The sequence below is a fragment of the Musa acuminata genome, chromosome BXJ1-8 (genome assembly GCF_036884655.1).
Source record: "Musa acuminata AAA Group cultivar baxijiao chromosome BXJ1-8, Cavendish_Baxijiao_AAA, whole genome shotgun sequence".
NCBI lineage: Eukaryota > Viridiplantae > Streptophyta > Magnoliopsida > Zingiberales > Musaceae > Musa > Musa acuminata.
In genome coordinates, this window is record NC_088334.1 from 28,815,847 (window position 1) to 28,842,460 (window position 26,614).

The 26,614-nt window shown below is 38.2% G+C and overlaps 2 protein-coding genes across 3 annotated transcripts in view; one reads left to right on the top strand and one right to left on the bottom strand.

Annotated features, from left to right (window-relative positions):
- LOC135584102 (protein FORGETTER 1-like) overlaps nt 1–9,407 on the top strand; it is a 99,109-nt gene extending 89,702 nt beyond the window's left edge. For both annotated transcript variants that reach the window (XM_065079382.1, XM_065079383.1), the window contains exons 31-32: nt 8,658–8,769; nt 9,029–9,407. In XM_065079382.1, the coding sequence (XP_064935454.1) occupies nt 8,658–8,769; nt 9,029–9,060 (144 nt within the window). In that variant the 3' untranslated portion in view covers nt 9,061–9,407. The remainder of the gene's footprint in view (nt 1–8,657; nt 8,770–9,028) is intronic.
- Nucleotides 9,408–11,755: 2,348 nt separating this feature from the next.
- Nucleotides 11,756–26,614, bottom strand: part of LOC103994865 (DNA repair RAD52-like protein 2, chloroplastic) — a 40,139-nt gene continuing 25,280 nt past the window's right edge. Inside the window, exon 4 of the mRNA XM_009415313.3 lies at nt 11,756–12,155. Coding sequence (XP_009413588.1) covers nt 12,009–12,155 — 147 coding nt within the window. The 3' untranslated portion in view covers nt 11,756–12,008. The remainder of the gene's footprint in view (nt 12,156–26,614) is intronic.

Consider the following 26,614-nt stretch of genomic DNA (forward strand, 5'->3'; position numbering starts at 1 on the left):
TGTTTTTTGGTTGATTATATGCAGTGCAGGGTGGTGTACCACCCGATAAACCAAGATCATACTGGTCTGGCAGATTAAAACCTTGATATATACAACTACATACATATCTTCTCAAAATGATCCTTGATGGTCTCTTGACAGCTTCATTCTACATGGTAACAGAGTTTGACTTAGGAGAAAAGATTTGCAGTCTACACTGGCAGCATCCTGCCGTATAATTTAAATGTGAGAAATAGAACATACACATTTGATGTACAAGAAAGCAGTGCAATTAATTTACTTGATTCTAACTAAAATATTCCTAGGGTGTGTAGACAATTTGTTGTTAGCACTTAGCAGTAATTGCAAAGTTGCTCCTAGTGAAGCTACATTTACTTGTTGCTCTACCAAGTAACTTAGGTGAGTGAAAGATTTGCATGCAATTTTATGTAGAAGAAAGAGTATATAGGACTTTCTACTAAGTAACATGGCATGGTTAATATTAAATCCCTGTTTTGAGAATTAGGCAAGAGATGACAGATATATTATATTGGTCGTGTAATTTATTATAAAATAGGACTATTATTATGAGCATGGATCTTTTGCTGCCTTGATACTCTATAAAAGGAAATAGCCTTAGTTAAATTAAAATCATTAAAATCTTTATTTATCATTGTTAATAATGACTTCTTAGTTCATCCTCTATCTCTTGCACGATTAATACTAATTATCTTACCATTTCTAACAAGTGATGTTAATAGATGAAGACCTGAGTAAGGCGAGGTGAGGCTCGAGAATCGATTTGAGTTCGAGCAAGTGCCTTCAATTGGGTCTAGTCTAGTTGTGCACTTGAGCTCAAGCCTTGGTACTCATGCAAGTGCCTGAACCAAATAAAGCTTTTTTGAACTCGACCCAATCAATTCTAGTGATGTTGGTCTAATTAAACCCCCTGGTTCGAACTAACCCCCCACGGTAGTGCCCTGGAAACCTCCTCGCTTGATCAGGGATCCTCCTTCCCTCTCACGAATGGTGGTACCTCCCCTCTTTTCTCTCTTTATCTCTCGTCAATGCACCTCCCTCCTCTATCCCTCTCGGTGTTGCTTTCCCTCTTTCCTTGGCTTTTGGTAACCATCTCCATCGTTCGCCACCTAGCAACCCAACAGCTATCCCATGTGCTTCTATTCCCAGTAATCCCTCTTCTATTTCTCCCATTCTTTTGCCATATCCATCTCTGCAAGATTTGGGAAGAAAAGGAAGTTAAGCCCTAGATTTATTAGACCTTTTGAGGTCATTGAGAGGATTGGTTCTGTTACTTAAAGGATTGACTTTCCACTATCCTTGTATCATATCCATGATGTACTCCATGTATCAATGCTCAAAAAGTTTATACCTCATCCCTCCCATATCATTAAGAATGAGTCAATTGTGATCGATAAAGACTTATCTTATGTGGAAGAACTCACTCAGATCATTGATAAAAAAGAAAAGATCCTGAGAAATAGGATCATTCCTCTTGTTAAAGTGAATTGGAAACATCATTATCTTGATGAAACTACTTGGGAGCTAGAGGAGGAGATAAAGAATTCTTACCCTCATATTTTCATTGATTGAGGTGTGACAATTCAAAGGACTAAATATTCTTTTGAGGGGGGGAGAGTGTAATATCGTTCATTTTTTGAATTGTTTATAATATCCATGATTTTTGTTTGATTATTTTAATGAGGAGTCTCTGTCTTCTTTTTTTTTTTTCTTTGCCTAGCGGCCCCCTCTGCTCTCAATGCCCCTACCAACTAGCACCAACCCCCCTTCTCTACTTCTTTGTCTCCATGATATTACCCATGTAATGTTAATTAGTATTAGTGATATCTAACTTTTTGTTCGTCATAGTTTATGAATTATTTTGACAGAATTTGTCATTGCTAGTATTTTGGATAGTCATTGGAATTTTAGGTAAATAATGGCAACCGTAGGTTAATACTACAGATGAATCATAAGCAAGAACTCAAAAAACCATCCTGCATAGAAATATAATTTTTTTTAATTATTTAAAGGATCCAAAGATGCTAATGCTGTAACTTGCATGTTTTATAATAAAACAACTAGAGGTGGTATATTTTTTGTAAAACAACATCAAGTAGGGAACTTCAAAAATCGATCAGCGTGCAAAAGGTGTTCTGCGGATGCATGCAAAAGATACAGACATATATGAACGAGAAAAAGATCCAAAAGGTTGAATCCTATGATTATTTACCATAATATGATGATGATGAGAATCTTGGAGATAGATTCTGAAGATGAAGATGGTGTGAAAGAGATAAAATACTTATGGCAAAAGGGAATCTGACAAAAGAGGAAAGAAAGTAGTTACCAAGAAGCCCAAAAAATAAGAGAAAGCCACGCAGAGCCAAAAAGGAACTAAGTTAAAGCAATCAAATATAAATGATGCCTATGGCAAAGGAGTAGAAAGATTCAATACATGCTTCATATCAAGCAGCTATTGGAAAGTATCGTTCTAACTTGAAACTATTGGAAGATATATTCCTAACTTGAAGCTTCTAAGTTATTATGAGCTAAGATTTTTATTATTAAAAAACAAGTTGGATTACACAGAGAGTTTGGTGAAGGGTCATAATGATATATGGTCAAACCATGGCTGTTCTATTACATCATATTCATGGACCGGTAGGAGATGAAGTAGTCTTATACCTTTTGGTCAATTGTTCATTAGGAACCATGAATGTATAGTATATTAATGCATATGCTTTCATCAAATTTGGAGAGAAAGACATTTCATTACTTGACCTGTTTGTTGAGAAGATTGAAGAGTAAAATGTTATTCAATTCATAATCATAATCAAACAAGTATGTTGTAGCTTGTATGTTTTTTTTCTTGAATGTTTTAATCAAGGATTTTAATTTCGAATAATATGACCCGTACCGGGCAGTACGTACTGGTCCGCTAGTAGATCGATATGCGGACTGCCCGCTATCGGGCGGTACCGTCGATTGGGGCTGCTTTTGCCTTGTTTTACCACCCTAAATTGGTCGATGACGATCGATTTCGACCGTCGTCATTTGCTACCGGGTGGTATTAGCCGAGGGAGAGTCGAGGGAGAAGAAAGAAGAGGGAGAAGAAAAGGGAGAACCTGGAGATCCGACGTTGCTCACCCTCGATGATCTCGATCCATCGCCACCCTCCCTCGTTGGACGCCGCAGATGAGATGTCGCCTCCTCGTCTGAGGCGACGAGGCCTCGGCTCGTTGGCGACTTCTCATCTGCGTCCAGCGACGTCACGGGGAGAAGAAATGGAGTGTCGTCGAGGTGGCGACGTCGCCTCGTTGCCCTTTTTTGTGTGGGGAGAAGGAAACCTCGGTTTCTTCTCCTCACGCGGGCAGAAAAAGGGACATCACTTTTTTTTTCTTAACTTATATATATATATATATATATATATATACTTTGTACCGTACCATACTAAGCTATGCTCGAAACTTCGGTATGATACGAAATTATGATCCTTGATTTTAACTATATTATTTTTATGTATTTAGATACATATCAATTTTGTTTTACTCTTGTTTAGCAAATTATTTTAGGCAAAAAAAAAACCATATTTATATTGGACTCTATGCGTGGCTTGTTTTAATGATCTAATGTTAGAGGATATTAGAAAAATTTTAGAGACCTAATGTTAGATGGTATTGGAAAAATTAATAAATCAAGATTTTAGAGAGGCTATTTTTGTTGTTGGCCTTATATACAAACACATTGGAAGACTTGAATATGATGTGAGAAGAGATGGGTGAGATTTGGTGTCACTCACTTTACCATAACATATCTCACATTGTAAAGTATTCATAGGTAAAAGCATAATCTTATAACATGTTGATGACACAAAAGGGCAAGCGTTATCATTTTGATGTCGTTGTTTTGGAATCATATGGCTGTAATAAGCCTTCATGTTAGAGTTCCTCAGCTTGCAAATAATGAGAAAAAGTTGACAATAGGATATCTTTATAGGTTTATGGATAGAGCCAAAGAAACATTGCAAAAGTCTTTTGGTGGAAATGTTAAGATCAAGGTCTGCCATACCGAAGCGTACCGCCCGTACCGGACGATACGTACCGGTCCGATAGGTTACCGGTACGCGGACTGTCCGATACCGCTACAGTGCTACAGTACTATACTGTAGCACTGCTACAGTATGAAAAATATAAAATTGTTCGGTACACCAGGGTGTACCACTCGGTATGCCCTGATGTACCGCCCGGTACACCGGTACCGTACCGTACTGAGCCTGGGTCGAAACGCTGGTATGGTACGATACGACAAACCTTGGTTGAAATATTTAAGGATATCTTTGTAACTATAGATAAATGATAAAAAATGTTAGCTTCATCTTCCATTATATATAGCATAATACTATTTGAACTTATAATTTTTTTATAAGAACTCATCCATGGAGCTCGATGTAGAAGTTATCAATGGTTATATAAGTGCATTGGATACATGGTACATCTTAACATTTGTTGTTATTAATAGTTAAAATATAAATTTGCAGTTGAGTGATGGAGCTTATTTGGAAATTCGACCCTAAATTTATAACAATTAGCTATCAAGATTTGACTTGTAGCATTGTGGGTTACGAGCGAAATTGAAGTGTCATTGAGAATGTAAGTATTCTTTTTTATATATTAATGCAACTAATGAGAACTACAATTCATATGACATATTCATACAAAGAAAAGAAATCAGTTGGAGCATCGAAGATATATTCTTGCTTATATAATGTATTATCAAGCATTCAAGACTCATTATAATTTGCGAAATAGCAGTAATCCATTTCAGTAGATGACATTAGTGATTGAAATGAACGATCGTTTAGACAAATGCGTTGTAACATACTAAATACCGAAGATGATCTTATTTTAATAATGATTGACATTAGAAGATATAGTAAGAGCATCAGGTGTTGGAGAAATAAGCACATAAGATAACTTGCAAAAACAAAGATGAGTGCAAAAGCCTTGCAACAATTAGAAGAGGAGGAATTTTATTCTGATAAAGATGAACAAAGAGTCCGACGAATATAAATCATGTGATGGAGAGGATGATTCAAATGCGGATGATGAAGTGGACCTCGATGATCATTGATTTTCTTGATAAAATCTTTGGACTTTCTATGTTAACATTCTTTTGCTTTGTTATTTTCATTGTTAGATTTGAATAATGTAGTACTTTAATGCATGGTTCGCCTTATCGCTTTGTACTGGTGTACTGATCAGTTGTCGGTATGGTATGTACAAAGTTGTACTAAGCCATATCAAATGTACTGACACATGGTAGGGCGTATCGATGTACCACCCATACTGGTCTCTTATCAGTATGTACCGCCTATATCAAGTGGTACCGAACAGTACGACAAACTTTGCTTTAATGTTTTCTTGAGGTTTGGATGAATGTTACTAAATGTCTTTGTAATATTTTGAATATGAAATAATATGAAGCTCATGTATTGTGTAATTTTTATCTTCATGATAGTTTTTCTCCTTAATTATATATTTTATAATTCTTATATCGACGAGTGCCTCATTTCGCTTGGGCGAGAGCTACGTGTCTCATGCATTTTGAAACCTTGGTGTCTCGTACTGATCGATGTTATTGGTCCTAGGCTGACCTGGTATGTATTCACCAATAATGGCTTACCACATGTTGGTATGTTGATCAACGCATCAGTTTTCAACAAAAAGCCAAAAAAATAAAAATTCAAAAAATTCTTTTTATGATTTTCTATTCTAATTTAATATTTTTTGCATTTAAATAATAATAAAGTTTGTACAAGGTATAAATGAATAGAAATTCTAGGTTATCATCATGAGCGTGAATTTTTCTTTCTAATAACCCTAATTGGGCTAAATTACACCTAATGATCCAAAATTGGGCCTAAACCAATTAAAATGATATTAATTATCGTTAGTTAGATTTGAATTAAAGTTTTAAATCCCTCTTATCGAAATCAATAGCTTGATTACCATTAACCGCCGGTTAGGAACTTAAATCACAAGTGGGAGTGTGAGAAAGAGAGAAAGAGACTGAGAATGGGAAAGTGATTGAGAGTGAGTGAAAGAGGGGAGAAAGGGGATTTAAAGCCCAAAAGAGGCCCCTATGGTCAATTTGACTGTTGGGTCCAAACTTGACCCAATTTGGATCAGTATCAATTGGTATCAGTCAAATTCTAATTGATACTAATCCATAGCGACCAATACAACATGGGTTTTGATTGTATCGATCGATACATCACCTGTAATGACCGAAACATGACCTGTTCTTTAAGTACCACTTGAAACAAGATAGTCTGTGTATCGCACAGTTGGTGGACCGATGCATAACGCCCATTTTGCACCATTTCAGATGGTATGGCATTCCTTGCTTTTGACAACACTACTTCAAATAATAGCATTTATAAGGCTTACTACATATCTATATGTATTATCCTTATTTATAGTTTTTAATGAAGCCTTCTTAGTTCATCCTCTACCCACTAAGACTAATTATCTTACCTCTTCTAATTATAGTTCTAAGTATATGTCTATACCATAGAAATAATTCTTCATTTTATTCTCTATTAGAGCTATCAGAATTTAATTGTTCACAAATAAGAACATTTCATTTTCTGACCTAGTAATTCCATATATCCTCGACATTCTCATTTTAACAACATACTATGTTGTTTCTTGACAGTCGGATCCATAAAGTATTACTGGTGTAAATAACTATGAATTTACCTTTAATCTAAAAGAGACCCAGAGATCACACAAAACTCTTTCTGAGTCCCTTTCTGCTTTAACCATTTAAATCTTACTCTATGAGCAATAGCTTCATCGATTTGTTCATCGTGTTGTATAATCAATCCCAGATCTAAGATTTTTATATATTTTGATTTCTTGTCTATCCAACTTATTGATATCTCCAGATTGCCTATTCATTAAATCTTTTGTAAGAAAATTATGTTAATTGTTCTTCTAATCATTATAAATCATCAATTTCATAATAATGTTCCTATATTCCAAGTTGTTAACCTAATCCTCTAGTCTTATACTACTTTATTTGCATTTATCCTGAACAATATAATAACCCTTACCTATTGTGCGCTGCATCGATATACTCATGTGATGGGTCACTTTTGACGACCTCAGGTCACCTTTTGCACTTTGGTTCACCTGAACAGCGAAGATAAACTTGTCACTTTTGGATAACAACGTAGCCGTTTACTAAAAATGGTTAAGATGGATATTCCTGAAATCTGGCATAGTTTTACATTGATTGTCAATGACTCAATACAATGCTTCACTTTTTTCATGAGTTTGGGATCATCATTGGCGGTATTACCTTAATTACAGAGTTGCAATAAGAAAAACATTCATGATATCCGATCATGGTGACCAAGGATTCAAGTCTAGGTGTCGGCTCTCAGATCTTTGTGTCTAGTATATACCATGGTGTAACAGGCTCAAGCAAAATACATAGAAAAAAAAAGAATGTAGGAAAAGTAAATAATAATCAGGAGAAGTACTTGAGAGAAAAGTTATCGTTGTCCATGTTTTACTTACCTAGATCTGTCGCTATAAAACTTGTGATAGGGTATTCCACTGGTGTATCATGATTGTTATTGTTAAGTTAATACCCTTGGTGTATGGCAGTCTGTAACCAAGATCCTGTCAGAGCAGTATGTGTCCTGAACATAGAACTCTTTATTTTGACCATGATTGGTCTTCTTTGGCATGACATTGTTTCAACCTGGCCTTCTGCATATATTAGGTTATTTCTTTATTGAACCATTATGTTTATATTCTTCTACCAATTACATGGCCCATCTGTCACGGGAAGGGTTCCATGGACAGGAACATGAGAATACAATAGAGACATATCCAAGTGTTCAATCCAGCAAGGAGAATGAAGATATTGGAGGCAAGAAGATGGATATTAAAAAAACATGTGATGTTATGAGAATGTAAAATATTAGAAGTTTAAGTTCATAAGAAGCTTAGAGTCATAATCTTGTTAATCGATGAAAATTCGAGTCCTATAATTACAAAAATCTGATGCATCCAACTCATGGAGCTGGATACAACTGTCATGGCTCATGGTTGACGATGCAAGAGTCCATGAAATACTAGTCACAAGGGATAAAGTACTTCCAATATGTTACTTCACCAATGTAATTCTTATCAATATCTAGGTCTTTTGCGAAACCACAATACTGATGTTACTTTATTAGTCAACTCAGAGTATATCTTAATAATGGAGTAAAGTTGTATAATAAACATGCTTGAAGATGATTGACCTATGCAAAGATGAACCTCAGACTGCACAAAATCGTTTCCTCTGCTATCTATTTTTGAAAGGTATATAAAAACTGAAAATGGGAAGCATTCAATTCTAATTCCTTTCTGGAAATTTTATTCTTTTGGTGAAAGAAACGAGTTCTTTGCACACACTAGTTTGCTTTGCCGTATGACAATTTTTCTTACATATGAAAAATATGCTTTGGTTTCTTTCTTCAACCATAAGTTATTGACATATTCTCTGTTACAAAATTTGGGGAAAACATGAGCATCTTATTGGACTTCCATCAACTTTTTCATTTTTCATTTGGTACTTATTGTTGTTTATTTGAGCAGGTCCGCCAAAGTCATAGAAGGTTACGTGTTGTGCGCTTGGAGACTACAACAGATAGTCAGCGTATTGTTGGCCTTCTTATTCCAAATGCTGCAATTGAATCAGTCATGCAAGGTTCTTTTCAGTGTTTGCTGTGACCTGAAGTTGCCTAATTATTCTATTCTATTACGTAAAAAAGGAAAACAAATAATTCTTCACGAAAAATATAGCACATGGTTATAGCATGTCTTAAGAGTAGTTCCTGTCCAATTTGATCAGCTCGGGCATTATAGCTCTGTATGCGGTTTGTTTAAAATCATTGTCATGGCTTTCCAATCAAGCAACCAAGTGACAACATTGCTTTTGCCTGATTTCCTGTTCATATTTCTACCAGATCTATCATGGGTTGCTGATGTTGAAGGTTGACATGGGAAAAGTTTTGAAGTTACTGCAAAACTTGGTCTGGATGTCAGATATTGAATCTTGTGGATTTGAGAGAGGTGCTTAAGCAATTGGAGCTTGATTCGAGATAGAAGACAGATCTATTATAAATTTTTGTGCAAAATACGAGCCACTATTTTTTGTTGGTATGTTGTAAATTGTGAGTGCATTAAGACCCAGTATCGATTGACACCTCATGCATTGGGCTTTCCTTTTTTGTATTGTTGTAAAATGTGTAAGTACATATAGGAAATTGCTGATCTGCCATGTACAAAAAGCAAACATTTATGCAATTGAGCAATGAAAAGTTCAAGCCAATGTTCGTTTCAGAACACCAAATCTCAAACTACTCGTAACAATGTTTTTGAGGGGCTTATTCTATACCTGTAAAAGAAAAGGTTGTCTAAGCTGCCGGGTTTTCCCATGCTTTCAGTCTTATCGATATGAATGGCGTTTCGAGATTTCAGGATATCTATTGGCTTCAGCAAAAGTTGTGACGTCAATTTCATTATATATATTGGCCAATTTTTTGCTTTTTAATCTTTTATCGAAAGTAAAATATGGAAGACAGTCCCCACTCTATCAGAGGTGATGATACCATACAGCTTTGCTGGCAAATTGCTTCGCCATAAAACAGTAGACGAGGGATTCTGTTGGCAACAACAATTGCCCAATTGGCAGCTCTGCTAGTTTTTCTTAATGCGTGAGAATTGTATAGCTTGAAAATTGTCTTTAAGCTCGAGGATGCATCTGCAGGGTAATCAGCGGCCATGTTGGTGGTTTCTTGCCATTAATTACATCAATAATCCTGATAGATGTATAGTCCCTTCCTTGACTGTCAATATAAACTCTTCCTTGATTGCAAGAGCTTCACACTTCAAGATCTCCCCTTTGTTGGTAATTAATTGCTTATCTGCTAGACAGATTTTTTTTTACTAAGGTACTCTCTTATTGAAGAATCGTGTGTATAAATTATTTATAGATTATTTGCCGGACAACTTTCAGAGACAACAAAGATAATAGCATCATAGATTTGTCCGAAACAATAAGAGTAAGGTAAGCTTTAAACAAGGTGAATGAATATATATATATATATATATATATATATATATATATATATATATATATATATATATATATATATATATATATATATATATATATATTCAAATGAAAATATTGGTGTATACGAAATATGGGTAGGTGAAGGTAATAAATCAAAAATTAGTTTAATTGACCAATGATTAAAAAAAACTTCATTTAAAAACATTTATTATAGGTGGAAATATTTTTATATCAATCTATAGAAAATAAGAAAGATATTGGACGTTGCTCAGTTACTTAAGTTGATGGGTAGTCTATTGAATGTTTGACTTGGTGGAACATACTCGTACATAACAACAATAATAATAACAATAATGAATCCTATACCCTGATAATAATAATACAGAAGTTCAATTAACTATATAATGATATACACATCTGATGATGACAAAGCTTTGACCAAATGTAAGCACCAACTTTGCATCAACTACAACTCAAGACTTTGTCTCCTTCAATTTTTTGTTTCCCCATTAGCTTCGGGGTAGATTTTGTTATTGTATTTTTTAAATAAAAATTAAATAAAATATTCGAAAAGCTATTATGGTGATTCAGATCAACCAATAAGATTGAAAGGGCAATGAGATTTGATTTCGTCGGTTAGGCTCCACAAGCTCCACAAGAAATGGTTTGTTCAAACCAAATCAAGTTGGACTATTACACCCTACATTGTTCTTCTTGGTTCTCCACAACAATGGGGTTTTTCTGTGGCTGATGATCGAGGTATACGAACTCTTTAATTTTTATTTTGTACGAATGATAAGCAGTGAAAATGAGATTTGATCCTTCAAACCTTGTTATCAAGCAGTCAAAAGTCTTTATTTATCCTTAGAAAATTATCAACGTGGATTTTTCCTAATTTTTTGAGATAGAAGATTATTCTTATTTTCTTGTAATAATTATCTTCTTATGCTCCCGAGTAGCTTCACCCTCAATTCTCATTTATTAGTGGATCTGATATGGTTTTTTTAGTTTTTCATGTAAGTATTCGTGTCTTCTGTTTCTTGACATTTGATCACATTCTATTTATTTTTTATTTATCCCTTTTAGTTGAATGTAGCCGAGGTGGGGAAGATGGAACAAACACCTCCTTCCTTCAATAGTATTAGTGCTTTCTTTTCAACTAGTATGTAGTACAGGAGGCCTGATTCGTGATGACAGCAGAGTGTTTGGTAAAAATCTCGGTGAATTCAAGCAAGATGGTGAGTCCAAACGACATTAAAATAGTGGATTTACTCATCTCAAGTTGATTTAGTACTAAATGATCCAACGTAATATGAAAAGACAAGAAGCCACGACCAGGTCATGGGTTTGTTAGTGGAGGAGGTCTTTTAAGCAATTACTTGGGTTTTTCTCATCACAAGTTTCCACAAAAAGATGATGATTTCTCTTTTAACCAACCAACACATGAAATAGTATAGTAGTAGTTCACCATTTTGGGAGTTGCCTTTCAAAAAAGAAAATAACTTCATGACCATGACACGGCTTATCATATGATAAATTAGTGACAAAACTTGACATTGGTTTGGTTAGTTGTACAAGCCTAACTATATCAACCGGAACATTAAAACTCAGCACGTTGAGCACCAGGAAACATTGATATTTACATCCTGAGCAAGATATAGATTTCATGTCAGAGTAACAACTTGGCACAACATCGGAAGGGTGGTTCGACCCACCGTATGACCTAGTACAAGATTGCATAACATATTTTCTGCAAAGAAAATCATGTCCGTCCACACTATCATATTCTACAGTGTCTCATCATCATCTTGGTAAAAGATACAAGCCAAAAACCAAACTGAACTTAGGCTTTGCGGCACTATCACATTCTACGGTGTCTCATCCTCGTGGTATAGATGCAAGCCAAAACCAAACCGAGCACAGGCTTTGCAGAAGGCTAGTTCTTCGGCTGCAGCAATCGGATCCTTAAACCGGCCATCGTTCAGAGACACGGTTCCAGCAGACTCCCGATGCGCCTGCAATTGTACAACAATAAGCATACAACATAGGGGAACCTCACAGCTCATCTCAACAAGTAAAGATTTCCTGCTTTTTCATATCTGAAATGATAGCATGCAAATTCCTTGTGTTTTGATACTTTTGGTGATTTTAGATATTTTGGAACCTCTAAAGATGAATGTTATTGAAGAATCCATGACTTAATTTGATTCAAACATTGCGGTACATGCACACTTTTTTGTTAACTTTCCTGCTCCACCCATTCAAGTGCCACCCTATGTGCTGTCAAAATAACTTTTACAAATTTCTACAGCTTCGTTAATATAAAACCAAATGAAAAAATGTGAAAACAAAATTTGGATAAGCATTAATATCTTAAACTGAGAGACTTCTAGTGAGTGAACACATCTTTGATAATTCTCACATATAAATATTTAGGTGGAATTTGGTCAAAGATATAGGAATATTAGTTTTGTGTCAAGTACTTTTTTTCTTTAGTTGCAAAAGGAGCTATGCCACCTTTGATGCAAAAATAGTGCACCACCTAATAGAACCGAAAAAAGTAGTCCCCTGCATTGAAGGTTCCACCAATACATGTTTTGGAGATGGTCATTTCACAAAGTCTGGTTCTTGCAAGCAAAGAGACTTTCTCCACGACTCAAATCCGAATAAACCAAGTTGCAAGGGAATTGCCTAATCATAGTGGTAAAGCTCCTCCCCTTAACCTGGTATAGAGCTGCATCGACTACAACAGGGTAAACCTAGAGGACCACATCTGAATCAGAATTTAGACAGGATAGGGTCTAATACATCTTTATCCATAATCAAACTAGTGCAGCCTGATTAAAATGAGTTGGACTAACAATATTTTGCAGAAAGGCTTCTAGTTAAGCTCCATTGGCTGATCTATGTTGCGATAGAACTGAATAAATAAATTTATATAACTCAAGCTCCATTGGCTTAAAGCATCTGATGGATGAGTCAAGTTTTCAGAATGTTCAAAAAATAAATTTATATAACTCAAGATCTTATTTAACATAATAACTTTGACAAAAACTGCTAACAAGTATAAACTGAAATCACCAAAACCATCAAGATGAAGCCTGATCCTATCATAATTTTCCATCAGGAAAAAGAGGGCAGCCCTGTACATGATTCCATTATTTATATTCTAATTTTTCATTTGGGTATCTTTTTTCTTTTTCATTAGAACTATGATCCTAATTTGGTTGGCTGAAATCACTGGAAAGTGATCGGCCTGAAGTTGCTGAAATAACTAAAAGCACAAAAATCAATAAAATTATTGAAATAGAGAAAAACTTTTCCTAGGAGGCCTAAAACCAAAGCTAGTAATAATAACCTTGGATCATCTACTTTTGTATGTTTACCACCATAATGAAAGAATTCTACTCTCACAAATAAATAAAAAACTTCAGGCCATTCAGGCCTATAAACATATCTAAACAAACAATTTAATTCAGCCTCAGCTATAATCTTCCTTCATGTTACAATTATTCACATCTCAATCTACATAAAGACTGATTACAGATAAATGAAATAAATTATTTTGGAGACAACCACACTAAGCCACTTCATATTATTCTCTCAGGCTTAGATTAGTTCCTAACCCTGTTTCTATTTTGAATGCAGGATTAGCAAACATTGATCTTGACATAACTGCTACTCGACCATTCCACCACTTGTAGTATATTGTTGCCAACTAGTAACTAGTGATGGATATTTTTTTTTTCTCTCTAAAGAAAAACTATCATTCATTCATCTTAGAAGGTGATCCAAAAGGCAATTGGAGAGAAGTACAAAAGTCAGTAGGGAGGTCATTTCCCCAGGTACCGTAACACCCCTGCTATAAGCAAAGCCAACCCATGAGCATCCCTTCACAGTCCTAGGAATAGAAGACCAACTGTTAACATGAGAACATTTGGGAAGCCCCAAAATGTTAGAGAAAATGTTCTTGACAGTCCATGGGACAACATCAAGATTATGGAGCCAAGAGATGAACTGTTGGGATTCAATTTTAATTCAAACACAACAGAAAGTCCATCACAGATTGCAAGGCATTTTGTTTGAAGAGGTGAGGAAGCTTTGATAACTCTGCAGCCAGCAACAATAGTGGATCCATCTAGGTTCCATTTTGGGTTCTGATGGTGCAGTCTGTGCCAACAAACTCAGAAGAAAGGTTAAAGGAACTGCCAAATTCAATAAAGCAAGTAGCAACTGGATTAGAGTTCAAGTGATTTGGGAAGGAGTGGAAGACCTTGCAAGGAAAAGACCTATGCAACTCCTAAAAAGTGTCATCTCACTAAAATAAGCCATGGCCCAACACCAAATAGACAATAGTGGGGAATGATGGTTACAGAATAGACTAGCGTTGCAGTTGTTCCATAAACACAAAAGAGAGTTAGCTATGAAGCTTATGAGAAATAGAGCAGAAGATTTATCCAGGTTGAAGACTTCATCAACCCATGCTTCATTTCATGGTTCGTCTTATCGGTCCATACCGATGTACCAACCACTTGTCGGTACGATATATACCAAACTGTACCAAGCCATAATGAGCGTATCAACACATGATACATGAGGGCTATCAATATACCGCCCATATCGGTCCCCTATCGAACCAATATATATCGCCCGTACCGAGCAATACTGCACGGTATGATGAACCTTGCTTCATTCACCTAATTGTCATGGAAATGAAAGGAGTGGTAAACGTTTGACTTGCACCATATCCCAATAGGAGGCGAAAGGGCAAAGAAAGAAGATGTGATTAGAAAATTCTTGCTGAAGATGGCAGACATGGCATGGGGAGACATGGGCATTGTTGAATCTGGCCATACAAGAGTAAGTGGGAAGGCAATACCAAATTAATCTTCACAAGAAAATTTTTAACTATTACAGCCACATTGAAAGCCCAAACCACCTTCCGACCATTCCTCATTGGGATCACACTATCAAGAATCTGTAGGTACTTATAGTGCTAGAAATACCAAGGGATTGATGGGTCCATATCTAGTAGTCGTCACTGAGGTGCATGGGAACCTGATTTCAAGACCGCAAATTCCATGTCGTATTTGAGTCGAGATTCATATTTATAAAAGCAAGCCCATAGTTTATGGGAATGTTAGTAAGCTAAGGATCAGTTCATATATTGGTATATCTCTCGTTACCAATCAGCATTTGAAGCCCATCTTTAAGATTAGAATATGAGGTGAAAAATACCCTACCCAAACCAAGGTTTGTCTTACCACAGCATACCGCTTCGTATGGGCGGTACATATCGGTCCAACAAGAGAACGGTATAGGCGGCAAGATTTGCCATGCCAACCTGTATCGCTTGGTATGGACGATACGTACTGGTCCAACAGGATGCCGGTACATGGACCACCCTCTACCAGGTGATAACCATCACATGGCCCCGTATCAGACGATACAGGGTCTGTATTGAGTGGTAACTATCGAATTTCGACCGTTACCGATCAAGGGCTAAGATTCTCCTATTTTAAACGGTCAAAAGTGATTGTTTGAGGCTTCGAAAAGGGTTTTTAAACCCTGTCCTCCCATATTTTTTAACTCATTTCACTCTCTCAATCTCTTCAACTCTCTCAAGCTCTTTTTCACTCATATCTCTCTCTTATTCTCATATTTTCACTCTCCTAAATTCAACAAAGCTACGATTTGTGAATTGAATTAAATTTGGAAGGCTAATTTGGAAGGATTAAAAGGAAGAATATTATAATCAAGAGGTATGTAATCTCTTTCTAGTTTTTTTATTGATTTATGATATAATTAAGCTTATTTTTTGTAGTGTATGACTTAATGTCTAATATATTGCTTGATATGTTTTTGATGATAAAATAGTGTTAATTAGGGAGTAATTAAGGTCTTTAATATTGTGATTAGTGTGTTTAATATAGATTTTTTTCAAAATTAGAAACTTAATAGGTCAAATCTTTATATTTCATGCATATTAAGGTGATTTATATATTTATGATGGTACAATAGGTTTAATTAGGTTTCACATAAGTTTTTTAATATTACGATTAGTGATTTTAATGATGATTTAATCAAAATTTGATCAATATTAGGTCAATTCAATGTTTTTAATACCTACTAGGGTGTTTGATATGTTTATAGTGATGAAAGAGGACTAATTAGAGATTAATTAACTATGTTAGTACTGTGATTAGTGTCTTTAATTATGATGATATCAAAATTTAACCCATATTAGGTCAATTAAATGTCTTTAATGGCTATTAGAGTGTTTGAAATGTTTATAGTGATAGAAGAGAAATATTTAGTGGGTAATTAATAATGTTAATGGTATGATTAGTGTATCTAATGATGATTTCACTGTAATTTGATTTATATTGGATCAAAATTACGTATTTAATGCTTCTTAGGGTGCTTGATATATTTATAGTGATAAAATACAATTAACTAGAATTTAATTAAATTTTTTAATACTGTGATTAGTGGTTTTAATAATGATTTAATCAAAATTTGATCAATATTAGATCAATTCATTGTCCTTAATACCTATTAGGATGTTTGACATGTTTATAATGGTGAAAAAAGACTAATTAGGGATTAATTAACTATGCAAATACTGTAATTTGTGTATTTAATTATGATGATATCGAAATTTGACCTATATTGGGTCAATTAAATATCTTTAATGCCTTTTAAAGTGTTTGACATATTTATAGTAATGAAAGAGAAATAATTAGTAGATAATTAACTATGTTAATGGTGTAATTAGTATATCTAATGATGATTTCATCGTAATTTGACCTATATTGGATCAAAATTATATATTTAACTCTTCTTAGGGTGTTTGACAAATTTATAATGATAATATAAAACTAATTAGAGGTTAATTAATTTTGTTTACTACTATAGTTAGTATATTTAATAATAAATTTAATTATATTGAGTCAATTTTATGTATTTAATGCACCTTGTTAGGGTTCATTACGACATTATGTATAATTGCACCTTGTTATTTTAAATTAGGGATAATTGCAACTTGCTTATTTGATTTAATTTTGGTATAAACATGGTACAAAGGAACATGCATATGATAACGCTTGGGATCATACCCAAAAGATGGATGGGAATCGTCATCATTGGCAATGTATTTATTTCGACTACATCGGTAAGGGTGAAGGAATCACTCGGGTAAATATGCATTTGGCTGGCAAATATCCCAATGTTGCAAAATGCAAGAAAGTGCCGATGGGGGTCCATAATCATTTCAAAACAAGTTATAACAAGCAAGGGAAGATACAATAAAAAAGAAGGCAAGAGCTGAGGAAAAATATTATAGGGCTACACTGGAACCAGTTTATGACGATTATGAGGGTCACGACGATGAAATCGACCCGGATCTTAGAGCTGGTATTCTTGCATCACTGGAGTATCATTATATGTATGAGAAAGCAATGAGGCATCGATGACCTGATTCACAATGGGAGCGCATGGTGGTGGCAGTAGATCTACGCCACAAGAAATCTAAAGGTCGGCCAGCAAGAGGCAACCAACTATCCCTCCTTAGTTAAGCCGAATTGGTAGCATAAGATAAGGTGGAATCCATGATTTTCTAAAAGGATTTGGTAGGAGGTCTATATTAGATATTATTGATATTGATCCATAAGCCTATCCTCCACAAACAACAAAACAGGCACGAATTGATGATGCATATACAAAAGAAAAGAAATGAGATATTGGGAAGACAATTGCAAAATGATTCAACTTCCACATGATTCCAACAAATATAGCCCAAGGTCCATATTAGACCATAGTAAATTGTCTAGATAGTCACTAACAATGGAGTTAATTTAAAGAAGGTCGATTTACAATTGATGAAAGAAAGGAAAACATTATTTTGGACTCCATGGACCAGTGATTTCAATAGGCGCTCGGGCGCTCGCCTAGGTGCTCGGGCGAGGCGAGGCCCGAGCGCCTCGCTTCACTTCCAGGCGGCACGCTTCAAAGAGGCGTCGTTTGGGCGCTCGCTCGAGCCCAGGCGTCGAGCGCTTCGGGCGAGCGCTTGGGTTAAACCAGGCGACCGAACCAGCGTTTTAGGTCTGGTTTGGTCTCCGGTGCTTTAGTTGGTTCAATCGAACCAACTAAAGCACCGATATCAGTTGCCGCTGCCCAACCCTAACCCTGCTCGCGTTCACGCTACCGCTGCTGCTACTCGCTGCCGTCGCCGCTCCCTCTCCCGCTGCCCCTGTCGCCGCTCCCGCTGCTCACCGCTGCCACTGTCGCCGCTCTGTAACGGACAAACTTCTAAACAAGATGTTGGATGTAATGCTTATGTCTGTCCGTTGTCTTTCGGCATGTTCATGCCTTGTACAGAATGTAAAGGGACGGTCGAAGGCTTAATAGTCCCATTTTAGTTGGGTTGGTGGCCTCTTTAGGCTTGTAAATAAAGGTTGTGTCATGTGGACACGTTCAAGAGCTTTTCGGTCTGTAATGGACCATTTTACCCTTTGTTGTGCAACTATTCAGAGCTTGTAAAGTCTGTTTGTAATTTGCATTGTCTATGAAGTGTTTTTCGGACATGTTTGCTTGTGGATCCCGATTGAGGCGTTCTCTTTAACCCGTTCTCTCTTTTGTTGGTCCTAAGGGACAATGGGAGGCTTCGGGGAGGCTGACCTTTGCGGACGGACGCGCGAGGGTGCCGCACGCCTTAGGCAAAACCAGCTAAGGTCGTGACATTATGGTATCAGAGCGGGACAAGCACTCATAGAAACACTTGACATGCAAACGTGGGGGACCTAGCGGGGCTGCGTTGAGGGCAGTCAGCAACGCGCGACCGTTTGAGGGAAAACGGGCATGGAGATGTAGGGAAAAGAGTCGCTCAGAGGAGCGGGCATCTAACATTGGCATTCAGGGGAATGGCCAACCCTTCGCGCAAGAGGCACCACGAGAACAGGTAAGCTTGGAAGAATTCGGAGCGCACAAAGGTTGGGATGGCTGAGTTTGAGCTACGGCTCAACGTTGACAACTTTACTTGATGGTGCTCAAGGCAAGCGAGGCGCTTGGCAAAGGACGAGACCATGCAAAGTGGAATGAGTTGCTCAGCGACCGAAAGAGTTATGCAAAGCTCACAGAGGTGAGGGGAATTGCTAACTCGAAGAATTCGGTACTCATGCATGGGCTTGTATGCGGACGATGGATTGTTCGTGGCCATCCCAAGGCGGTCGAGACTCGGCGCCATGGAGCATTGAAACTTTCTCTTCGGCATGTGAAGGATACGTCCGTAGGAGGCTGAAGTGTGCAACAAGTTCAGCATGTTGCTAGGCCTTGAGGGGTGCAGCGGTGGCTGTATTGACGTGGAGGCGCAATCTAGCAAGTGCGTTTGCAAGAGGCAGAACAATGCACAGTTTGTTCAGCAGATCGGAGTAGTCCAAGGGGATGGTGGTCTCCGAAACGAAGAGAGATGTTGCTCCAATGGGATAGTTATCCAGGAGGGATAAGTCCCGGCTCTCCAGAGGGAGAATCATATGAGACGAACCTCACATGTTGAGGAGGAGTACCTCAACAAACAACAACTCCACGAAGCTCGATGGACTGAGCAAGCGGCGAGGAGTTGTCGCATGATCTCGCTCGAGAGAATGCATTGGTGGATGCATTGCGAGATCAAGTGGGGGAGCGACCTAAAGCAACTTAAATGAAGGCACACTTGGAGTCGATGTGGAGATCGGACTCAAGGGAGGGCTGACTCGTGGAATGGTGGGCGCGAGGGCCACCATCGACTCAATGCAAAAACGAGGAGCGGAGCAACTTGGGTGTAACTTGGCGAAGTACCCAAGCCGCATTAAGGGAGCCAGCATAGAAGTTGGAACATGGAGCAGAGGCACAGCGCTTTCCCTAGACAGAGGTCAAGGACATGAACTCTTGCAGAGGCAGGAGTAGAATCATGCTGTTCCCTGGGTCCTTCATTCTGACAGAGTGGACTCATCTTGCATGGTGCCAAAGACGAAGGGAGCTTCGGGGCACATGCACCTTATCTCGGAGGAGCATTCGATGGAGGAACTAAGGCGACTCAATTTGCGGAGGCGAAGTTGGGTACAGAAGGCCTTAGCACGGGGCAAGAGGACGCAGAGGCGGGTACTCTTGAAGAATATGCCACAGTGTTGCCATTTGAGTTGCTATGAAGGAAGCGGTGCGCAGTGGAGATTGTGCTGGTAGGGGCAGAGGCCCAGGATCCAGAAAATGGTGCACAAATTACAGTGAAGTCGGTGGACTTCGGGAGCTACTAGGCGACGGACTGTCCTAGAGCGGTGCTTCATCTAGGTGTGACCCAAGAGTGGGTGGATGAAGGTCGATTGCCAAAGGAGCGAACAAAATCGAAGGTGGAGGAGACCCTGTGATGTATTGGCAGAGGCCACACATGGAGGGTTCACAATTCGAGTTTATTCCACAAGGATCAGAATGCAATGGAGATGTCACCAGGAGGCGACATGGTGCAGCGGATCGTGGTGGAACAGTTCGTGGCAATGCGACACACACGACATAGTCCCGTGAGGGATGAGATCATATGGAGGTATGATCGGGAGCTACTGGGAGCTCCGCTTTGGTGAACAACACGACGGCAAGAAGGGCTATGGATTCAAGGAGTGAAGGCCATGGTACCGCAAAGGCGGGTCTTCCGGGCGTGCACCGAATTTTGCATCGGATGAAAACCTTGGTCATCAGCATATGGGGGCTGTGTTCCACCAAGGGAAAAGTTCGAATGCAAGTACCAGTGAGTTCCATGGGAGGGACTTGATCATACAGAAGTATGATCGAAGCAGCTGGAGAGTTGGACTGCTCCAGAGCTCATATTCGCTTAAGGGAGCCCGACAAGTCAGAGGACAAGGTCGAGTAAGCGAACGTTGCTACCAAGGAAGCTAAGGAGAACAGAATCGGTGCTAACTCTACAACGTGATGGCAGAGGCCATGCTTGGGAGTTGCAGTCTGTCTTTCCATCGACCAAACGGACTGCTTGGAGAACACAGTGGTGTTGAAGCAGGGGGTCGAAAGGGGCGAGGAAGCGACGACGAGTCCAGAGGGACTTAGCTACCCAAAATCAAGCATCAGTCAGAATGGAGGTGGACTCAGAGGAGTGCCACAGAGACATTTCTACTGATCATGCAGAAAAGGGATACAGAGGCGAGGCGACGGATAGTAGGGCCATGGGCATGCCAGCGCCATGGTACCGCAGAGGCGGGACTTCCGTGTAAGTCATTGATCCCTTGCTCTCATGGAGGGAGAGCGCTTGGTCGTGAAAGGGGCCGGGGAGGTGGAGCATGCAAAGGCAATCTCCAAGTACCGAGACAAGGCTGAAGGGCAGAGGCCAAGAAACTTCGTAAGACCGGTGTCAACAAGTTTCTCATCAAGATAGCCGTAAGTGAAGGACTTCGGGTCATGCAAGAGTGCACGACCAAGGAACGAAGCAGGCAGTACGCGGTGCTGTACCTTTGCTACTCAGTGGAGTAGGCGGCAAGGTTGATGGAGAAGACGGTACAATCCCAAAGGCGACCTCATCTATCAGAGAATTACTCCAAGTTGGGGTGAAAACTTCCCGCATTCCAGAAGTTCGATGGCATTAAGAAGGTGAATCACAGTAGCCAATTCAACGCAAGGAGTGCAAACACTTCAAGTGCTTCAGAAGTGTGAGCAAAGAGCAGGCGAAGACCAGTAACCAGCTCGATGCATGAAGTACAACCTCGAGGAGGCGGGCGAAGTCAAAGTAACCTTTGCCTTCTCAACTCTTAAGAGAATGGGCGAAACCGAGTACCCCAGTTCTCTTATCTATCCAGCAGAGGAGCTCTGCACAAGTTCAAAGACCCTTCGAAGATAATGGAAGACAATAGTTGTCAAATCCTCACCAACGGTGATCAATGCTACTGAGAGTAGATTGTCCGCCTCATTTCCCAACGAAATGCCAATCGAAAGCGGAAGTGATGCGAACCTACTTGGATGTGACAACTAACTGAAAGAAGAGTCAATGAGCAGATTTTGTGGAGGAAGGACCCAAAACTTCAGAAGTTTGCGAGGCGATGCTCGTTAAAGCTCCAACAAGCATCCACCCAGTTCAAGCAGCATGTGGAAATTTTGAGAGACTGGCGCAGAAAAGATGGTCTTTTCCTTCATTTGGTGGATTCGCAAGAATCGACAAGGATCAACACAACTCAGCCAACCCCACACCAGAGTCAGAGTCATTGGCGAGTTGAAGCAGCATGGCGGATCAAAGGTTCGACTACTCAGAAACAGCAGCGGAGAGCAGCTGGGAGCCAGGAGGCGCATTGCAACTGCAGCGGAAGATTGAAGACTCAGCAAAGGCGAAGAGTTGCAGTGTTCACAAAGGCTTCGACGAGGACGTCGAAGGGATAAGTGGGGGAGAATGTAACGGACAAACTTCTAAACAAGATGTTGGATGTAATGCTTATGTCTGTCCGTTGTCTTTTGGCATGTTCATGCCTTGTACAGAATGTAAAGGGGCGGCCGAAGGCTTAATAGTCTCATTTTAGTTGGGTTGGTGGCCTCTTTAGGCTTGTAAATAAAGGTTGTGTCATGTGGACACGTTCGAGAGCTTTTCGGTCTGTAATGGACCATTTTACCCTTTGTTGTGCAACTATTCAGAGCTTGTAAAATTTGTTTGTAATTTGCATTGTCTATGAAGTGTTTTTCGGACATGTTTGCTTGTGGATCCCGATTGAGGCGTTCTCTTTAACCCGTTCTCTCTTTTGTTGGTTCTAAGGGACAATGGGAGGCTTCGGGGAGGCTGACCTTTGCGGACGGACGCGCGAGGGTGCCGCACGCCTTAGGCAAAACCAGCTAAGGTCGTGACAGCTCGCCGCTCTCGCTGCCGCTACTCACTTTTACCGTTGTCGCTACACCCTCGGTCTTCCCTTAGACTCCTCTTCCTTCTCTTTCGAAAGTATACTGTTAACAATATACTGTATACTGTTAACAATATACTAGTAATAGTAATGTATTTGTATTTATTAGATTAATAATATACTATTTTGATTTTAATACTGTTAATTTTTATTTATTTAAAATTATTGTTAGGTTTCAGGATAAATGGCAAGTGTACAGATAACTCAATAGAGTCTCCAATGGCATCAAAAAAAAAGATCCTGCATGGAAGTATAATTATATGAAGGATCCGAAAGATCCTAATGCAGTGACTTGCATATTCTGCGATAAGACTACTAGAGGTGGTATTTTTCGTGCAAAACATCTAGTAGGAAATTTCAAGAATGCAGCAGCTTGCAAAAAGTGTCTACCTGAGGTAAAATAAGAGTTGCTGAGTTATATGAATGAAAAAAAGACACAAAAGAATGAATCTTACAGGAATTTACTAGAAGACAATGTTGAACATCTCAGGGATGAAGAAGAAGATTATTCTATGAGTGTTAACCCAAGTGGGAAAAAAGTATACGACAAAAAAGGAAAAGAAATTATGAGTACTAAGAAGAGTAAAAAAGGACCGATAGATCCTATATATGTTTCAAGGATCCCAAAAGCAACATGGGCAAGCAGGAGACTCAGAATTTAGACAAACAAATATAAGTGATGCTTGTGATAAAGAAATAAGAGGAAGAACAATTCAGCACATTGCTCGCTTCTTTTATCAGGTTGGTCTTCCCCTTAGTACAACTCGTTTAGACAATTTTAAGCATGGTCTGCCATATCGAAGCGTACCGCCCGTATCGGGCGGTACGTACCGGTCCGATGAGTTTTCGGTACGCGGACCACCCGCTATCGGGTGGTACGCCCCAAAAACCCCCGTATTGGGTGATACGGGGCAAAATCGGGCGGTAACGGTCGAAATTTCGACCGTTACCGTCCGGCACCACTCGGTAACGGTCGAAATCGACTGTTACCACACTGTAGCAGTGCTATAGTGTTCCAACGGTCAATTTGACCGTTGGAGCTTTTTCTCCTCTTATTTAAACTATTCTTCTCTCCCTTATTTCATTATACTCTCTTAAACTCTCTCTCAAACTTTCTTTTTCTCTCCTAAACTCTATAAAACAACGATTTGTGAATTCAATCGAGACTAATTTGGGAAGATTAAAGGAAGAACTTTCTAATCAAGAGGTATGTATTCGTTTTCTTTAATTAGAGAGTAATTAAGATATTTAAGATTATGATTAGTGTGTTTCATCATGAATAATATTTATGATTAATATTTATGATAGTAAAATAAGTTTAATTAAGTTTTATTAAAGTTATTTAATGTTACGATTAATCATTTTAATGATGATTTAATCGAAATTTATTCGATTTTATGTCAATTCAATGTCTTTAATACCTATCAGGGTATTTGTCATGCTTATAATAGTGTAAGAGAAGTAATTTATGAAAAATTAGCTATATTAATCGTATAATTAGTGTAGATAAATGATGATTTTATCATAATTTGAATCATATTGAATTAAAATTACATATTTAATATTTCTTTTATGTGTTTAACATATATATTATGATAAAATAAGTTTAATTATGTTTTATTAAAGTTATTAAATACTGCGAATAGTCATTTTAATGATGATTTAATCAAAATTTGTTCGATTTTATGTTAATCCAATATCTTTAATACCTATTAGGGTGTTTGTTATGTTTATAGTGTTGAAAGAGAAGTAATTAATGAAAAATTAACTATATTAATCGCGTAATTAGTGTATATAATTATTTTAATACTTCTTTTATGCATGTAACATATTTATGATGATAAAATATGATTAGTTATGATTTAATAAAAATACTTAATGTTGCGATTAGTAATTTATGATCGATATTTGGTCAAATTAATATGTTTATACTTTATAGTTTATTTGATTTAAATTTGATAGGATCATGGCACCAAAGGAACAGTCACATGATGATGCATGGGTTCATGCCCGAAAGATAGATGGAAGCCGTCATCATTGGCAATGTATTTATTGTTACTACATTGGCAAGGGTGGAGGAATAACTCGAGTGAAAATGCATTTGGTTGGTGGATATCCTGATGTTGCAAAATGCAAGAATGTTCCAACGGAGATCCGTAAATTATTTCAAAGCAAGCTTAAACAAGCAAAGGAAGATACATTAAAAAAGAAGGCAAGAGTTGAGGAAGAATATCATAGGGCTACACAGGAACCAGTTTATGATCAGTATGAGGGTTGCGGCGATGAAGTCGACCCGGATCTCACAACTGGGATTCGTGCATCATTGGAGCATCAGCATACGGTCGATGAAGCAATGAGGCATCGACGACCTGACTCACAATTGGAGCATGACAGTGGTAGTGGAATCCAGAGGTCAACCAGCATGAGGCAACTAACTGCTCCTTCTCAGTTAGGCCGAACTAGTAGCATGAGGTATGATGGACTCCGTGGTTTTATGAGAGGTCTTGGCAGGAGGTCCGCACCAGATATTGTTGATATTGATCCGCAAGCCTATCCCCCATAAACAGCGAAACAGACACGGATTGACAATGCATACACAAAAGAAAAAAAAACGGGATATTGGGAAGGCAATCTAAAAATGGTTCAACTTTAATAGGATTCCAGCCAACACAGCCCAAGGTCCATATTATCAGAGCATGATCTCTTTTATTCAAAAGTCTAGCACGGGATCCAACCTCCAACACCGAAGGAGATTTACGGCGTGTACTTAGATGAGGAAGTGGTAGAACTAAAGGATTGGATCAAATCTTTCAAGAGGCAATGGGACGAATATGGGGTGACATTGATGCGTGACAACTGGACAGGACCAACAAGAATGAGTATCATCAACTTTCTTGTTTATTGCAATAGAAAAGTGGTATTTCATAAGTCCGTTAATGCTACTGAAAAGATCCAAGATGCAAAATACATTGAGAGCTTGATGAATACTATGGTAGAGGAGATTGGACCACAGTATGTTGTCCAAATAATAATCGACAATGGAGCAAATTTCAAAAAGGCCGGTTTGCAATTGATAGAAAAAAGAAAAACTTTGTTTTGGACTCCATGTGCAGCTCATTGCATAGATCTAATGCTGAAGGATATTGGTGAGTTGAATTCGGTCAAAGAATTGCGTAGCTCGAGCACAATCAATTACAAAGTTTATATATAATCATCGTTGGGTCCACGCATTAATGCAAAAGTATGTAAACGGTGAGATACTTCGACTTGGAATTACTCGGTTTGCTACCAATTTTATTGCATTAAAGTCATTACAACAAAAAAAGGCATGGCTTGAAGGCAATGGCTAGCTCATAAGAGTGGTCTGAATCAAGATATTCGAAATTGAGCGATGGAAAGAAGACAGAAAAAACCATTCTTTCCTCTAGATTTTGGGAGACTATAGTAGAAATCATTAAAGGTGTGGAACCACTTTATATTGTCCTCCGTAAGGTCGATATGGACAAGCGTCCACAGATGCCGTATCTTAAATATATGCTGATTTCAGCAAGAGAGAAGGT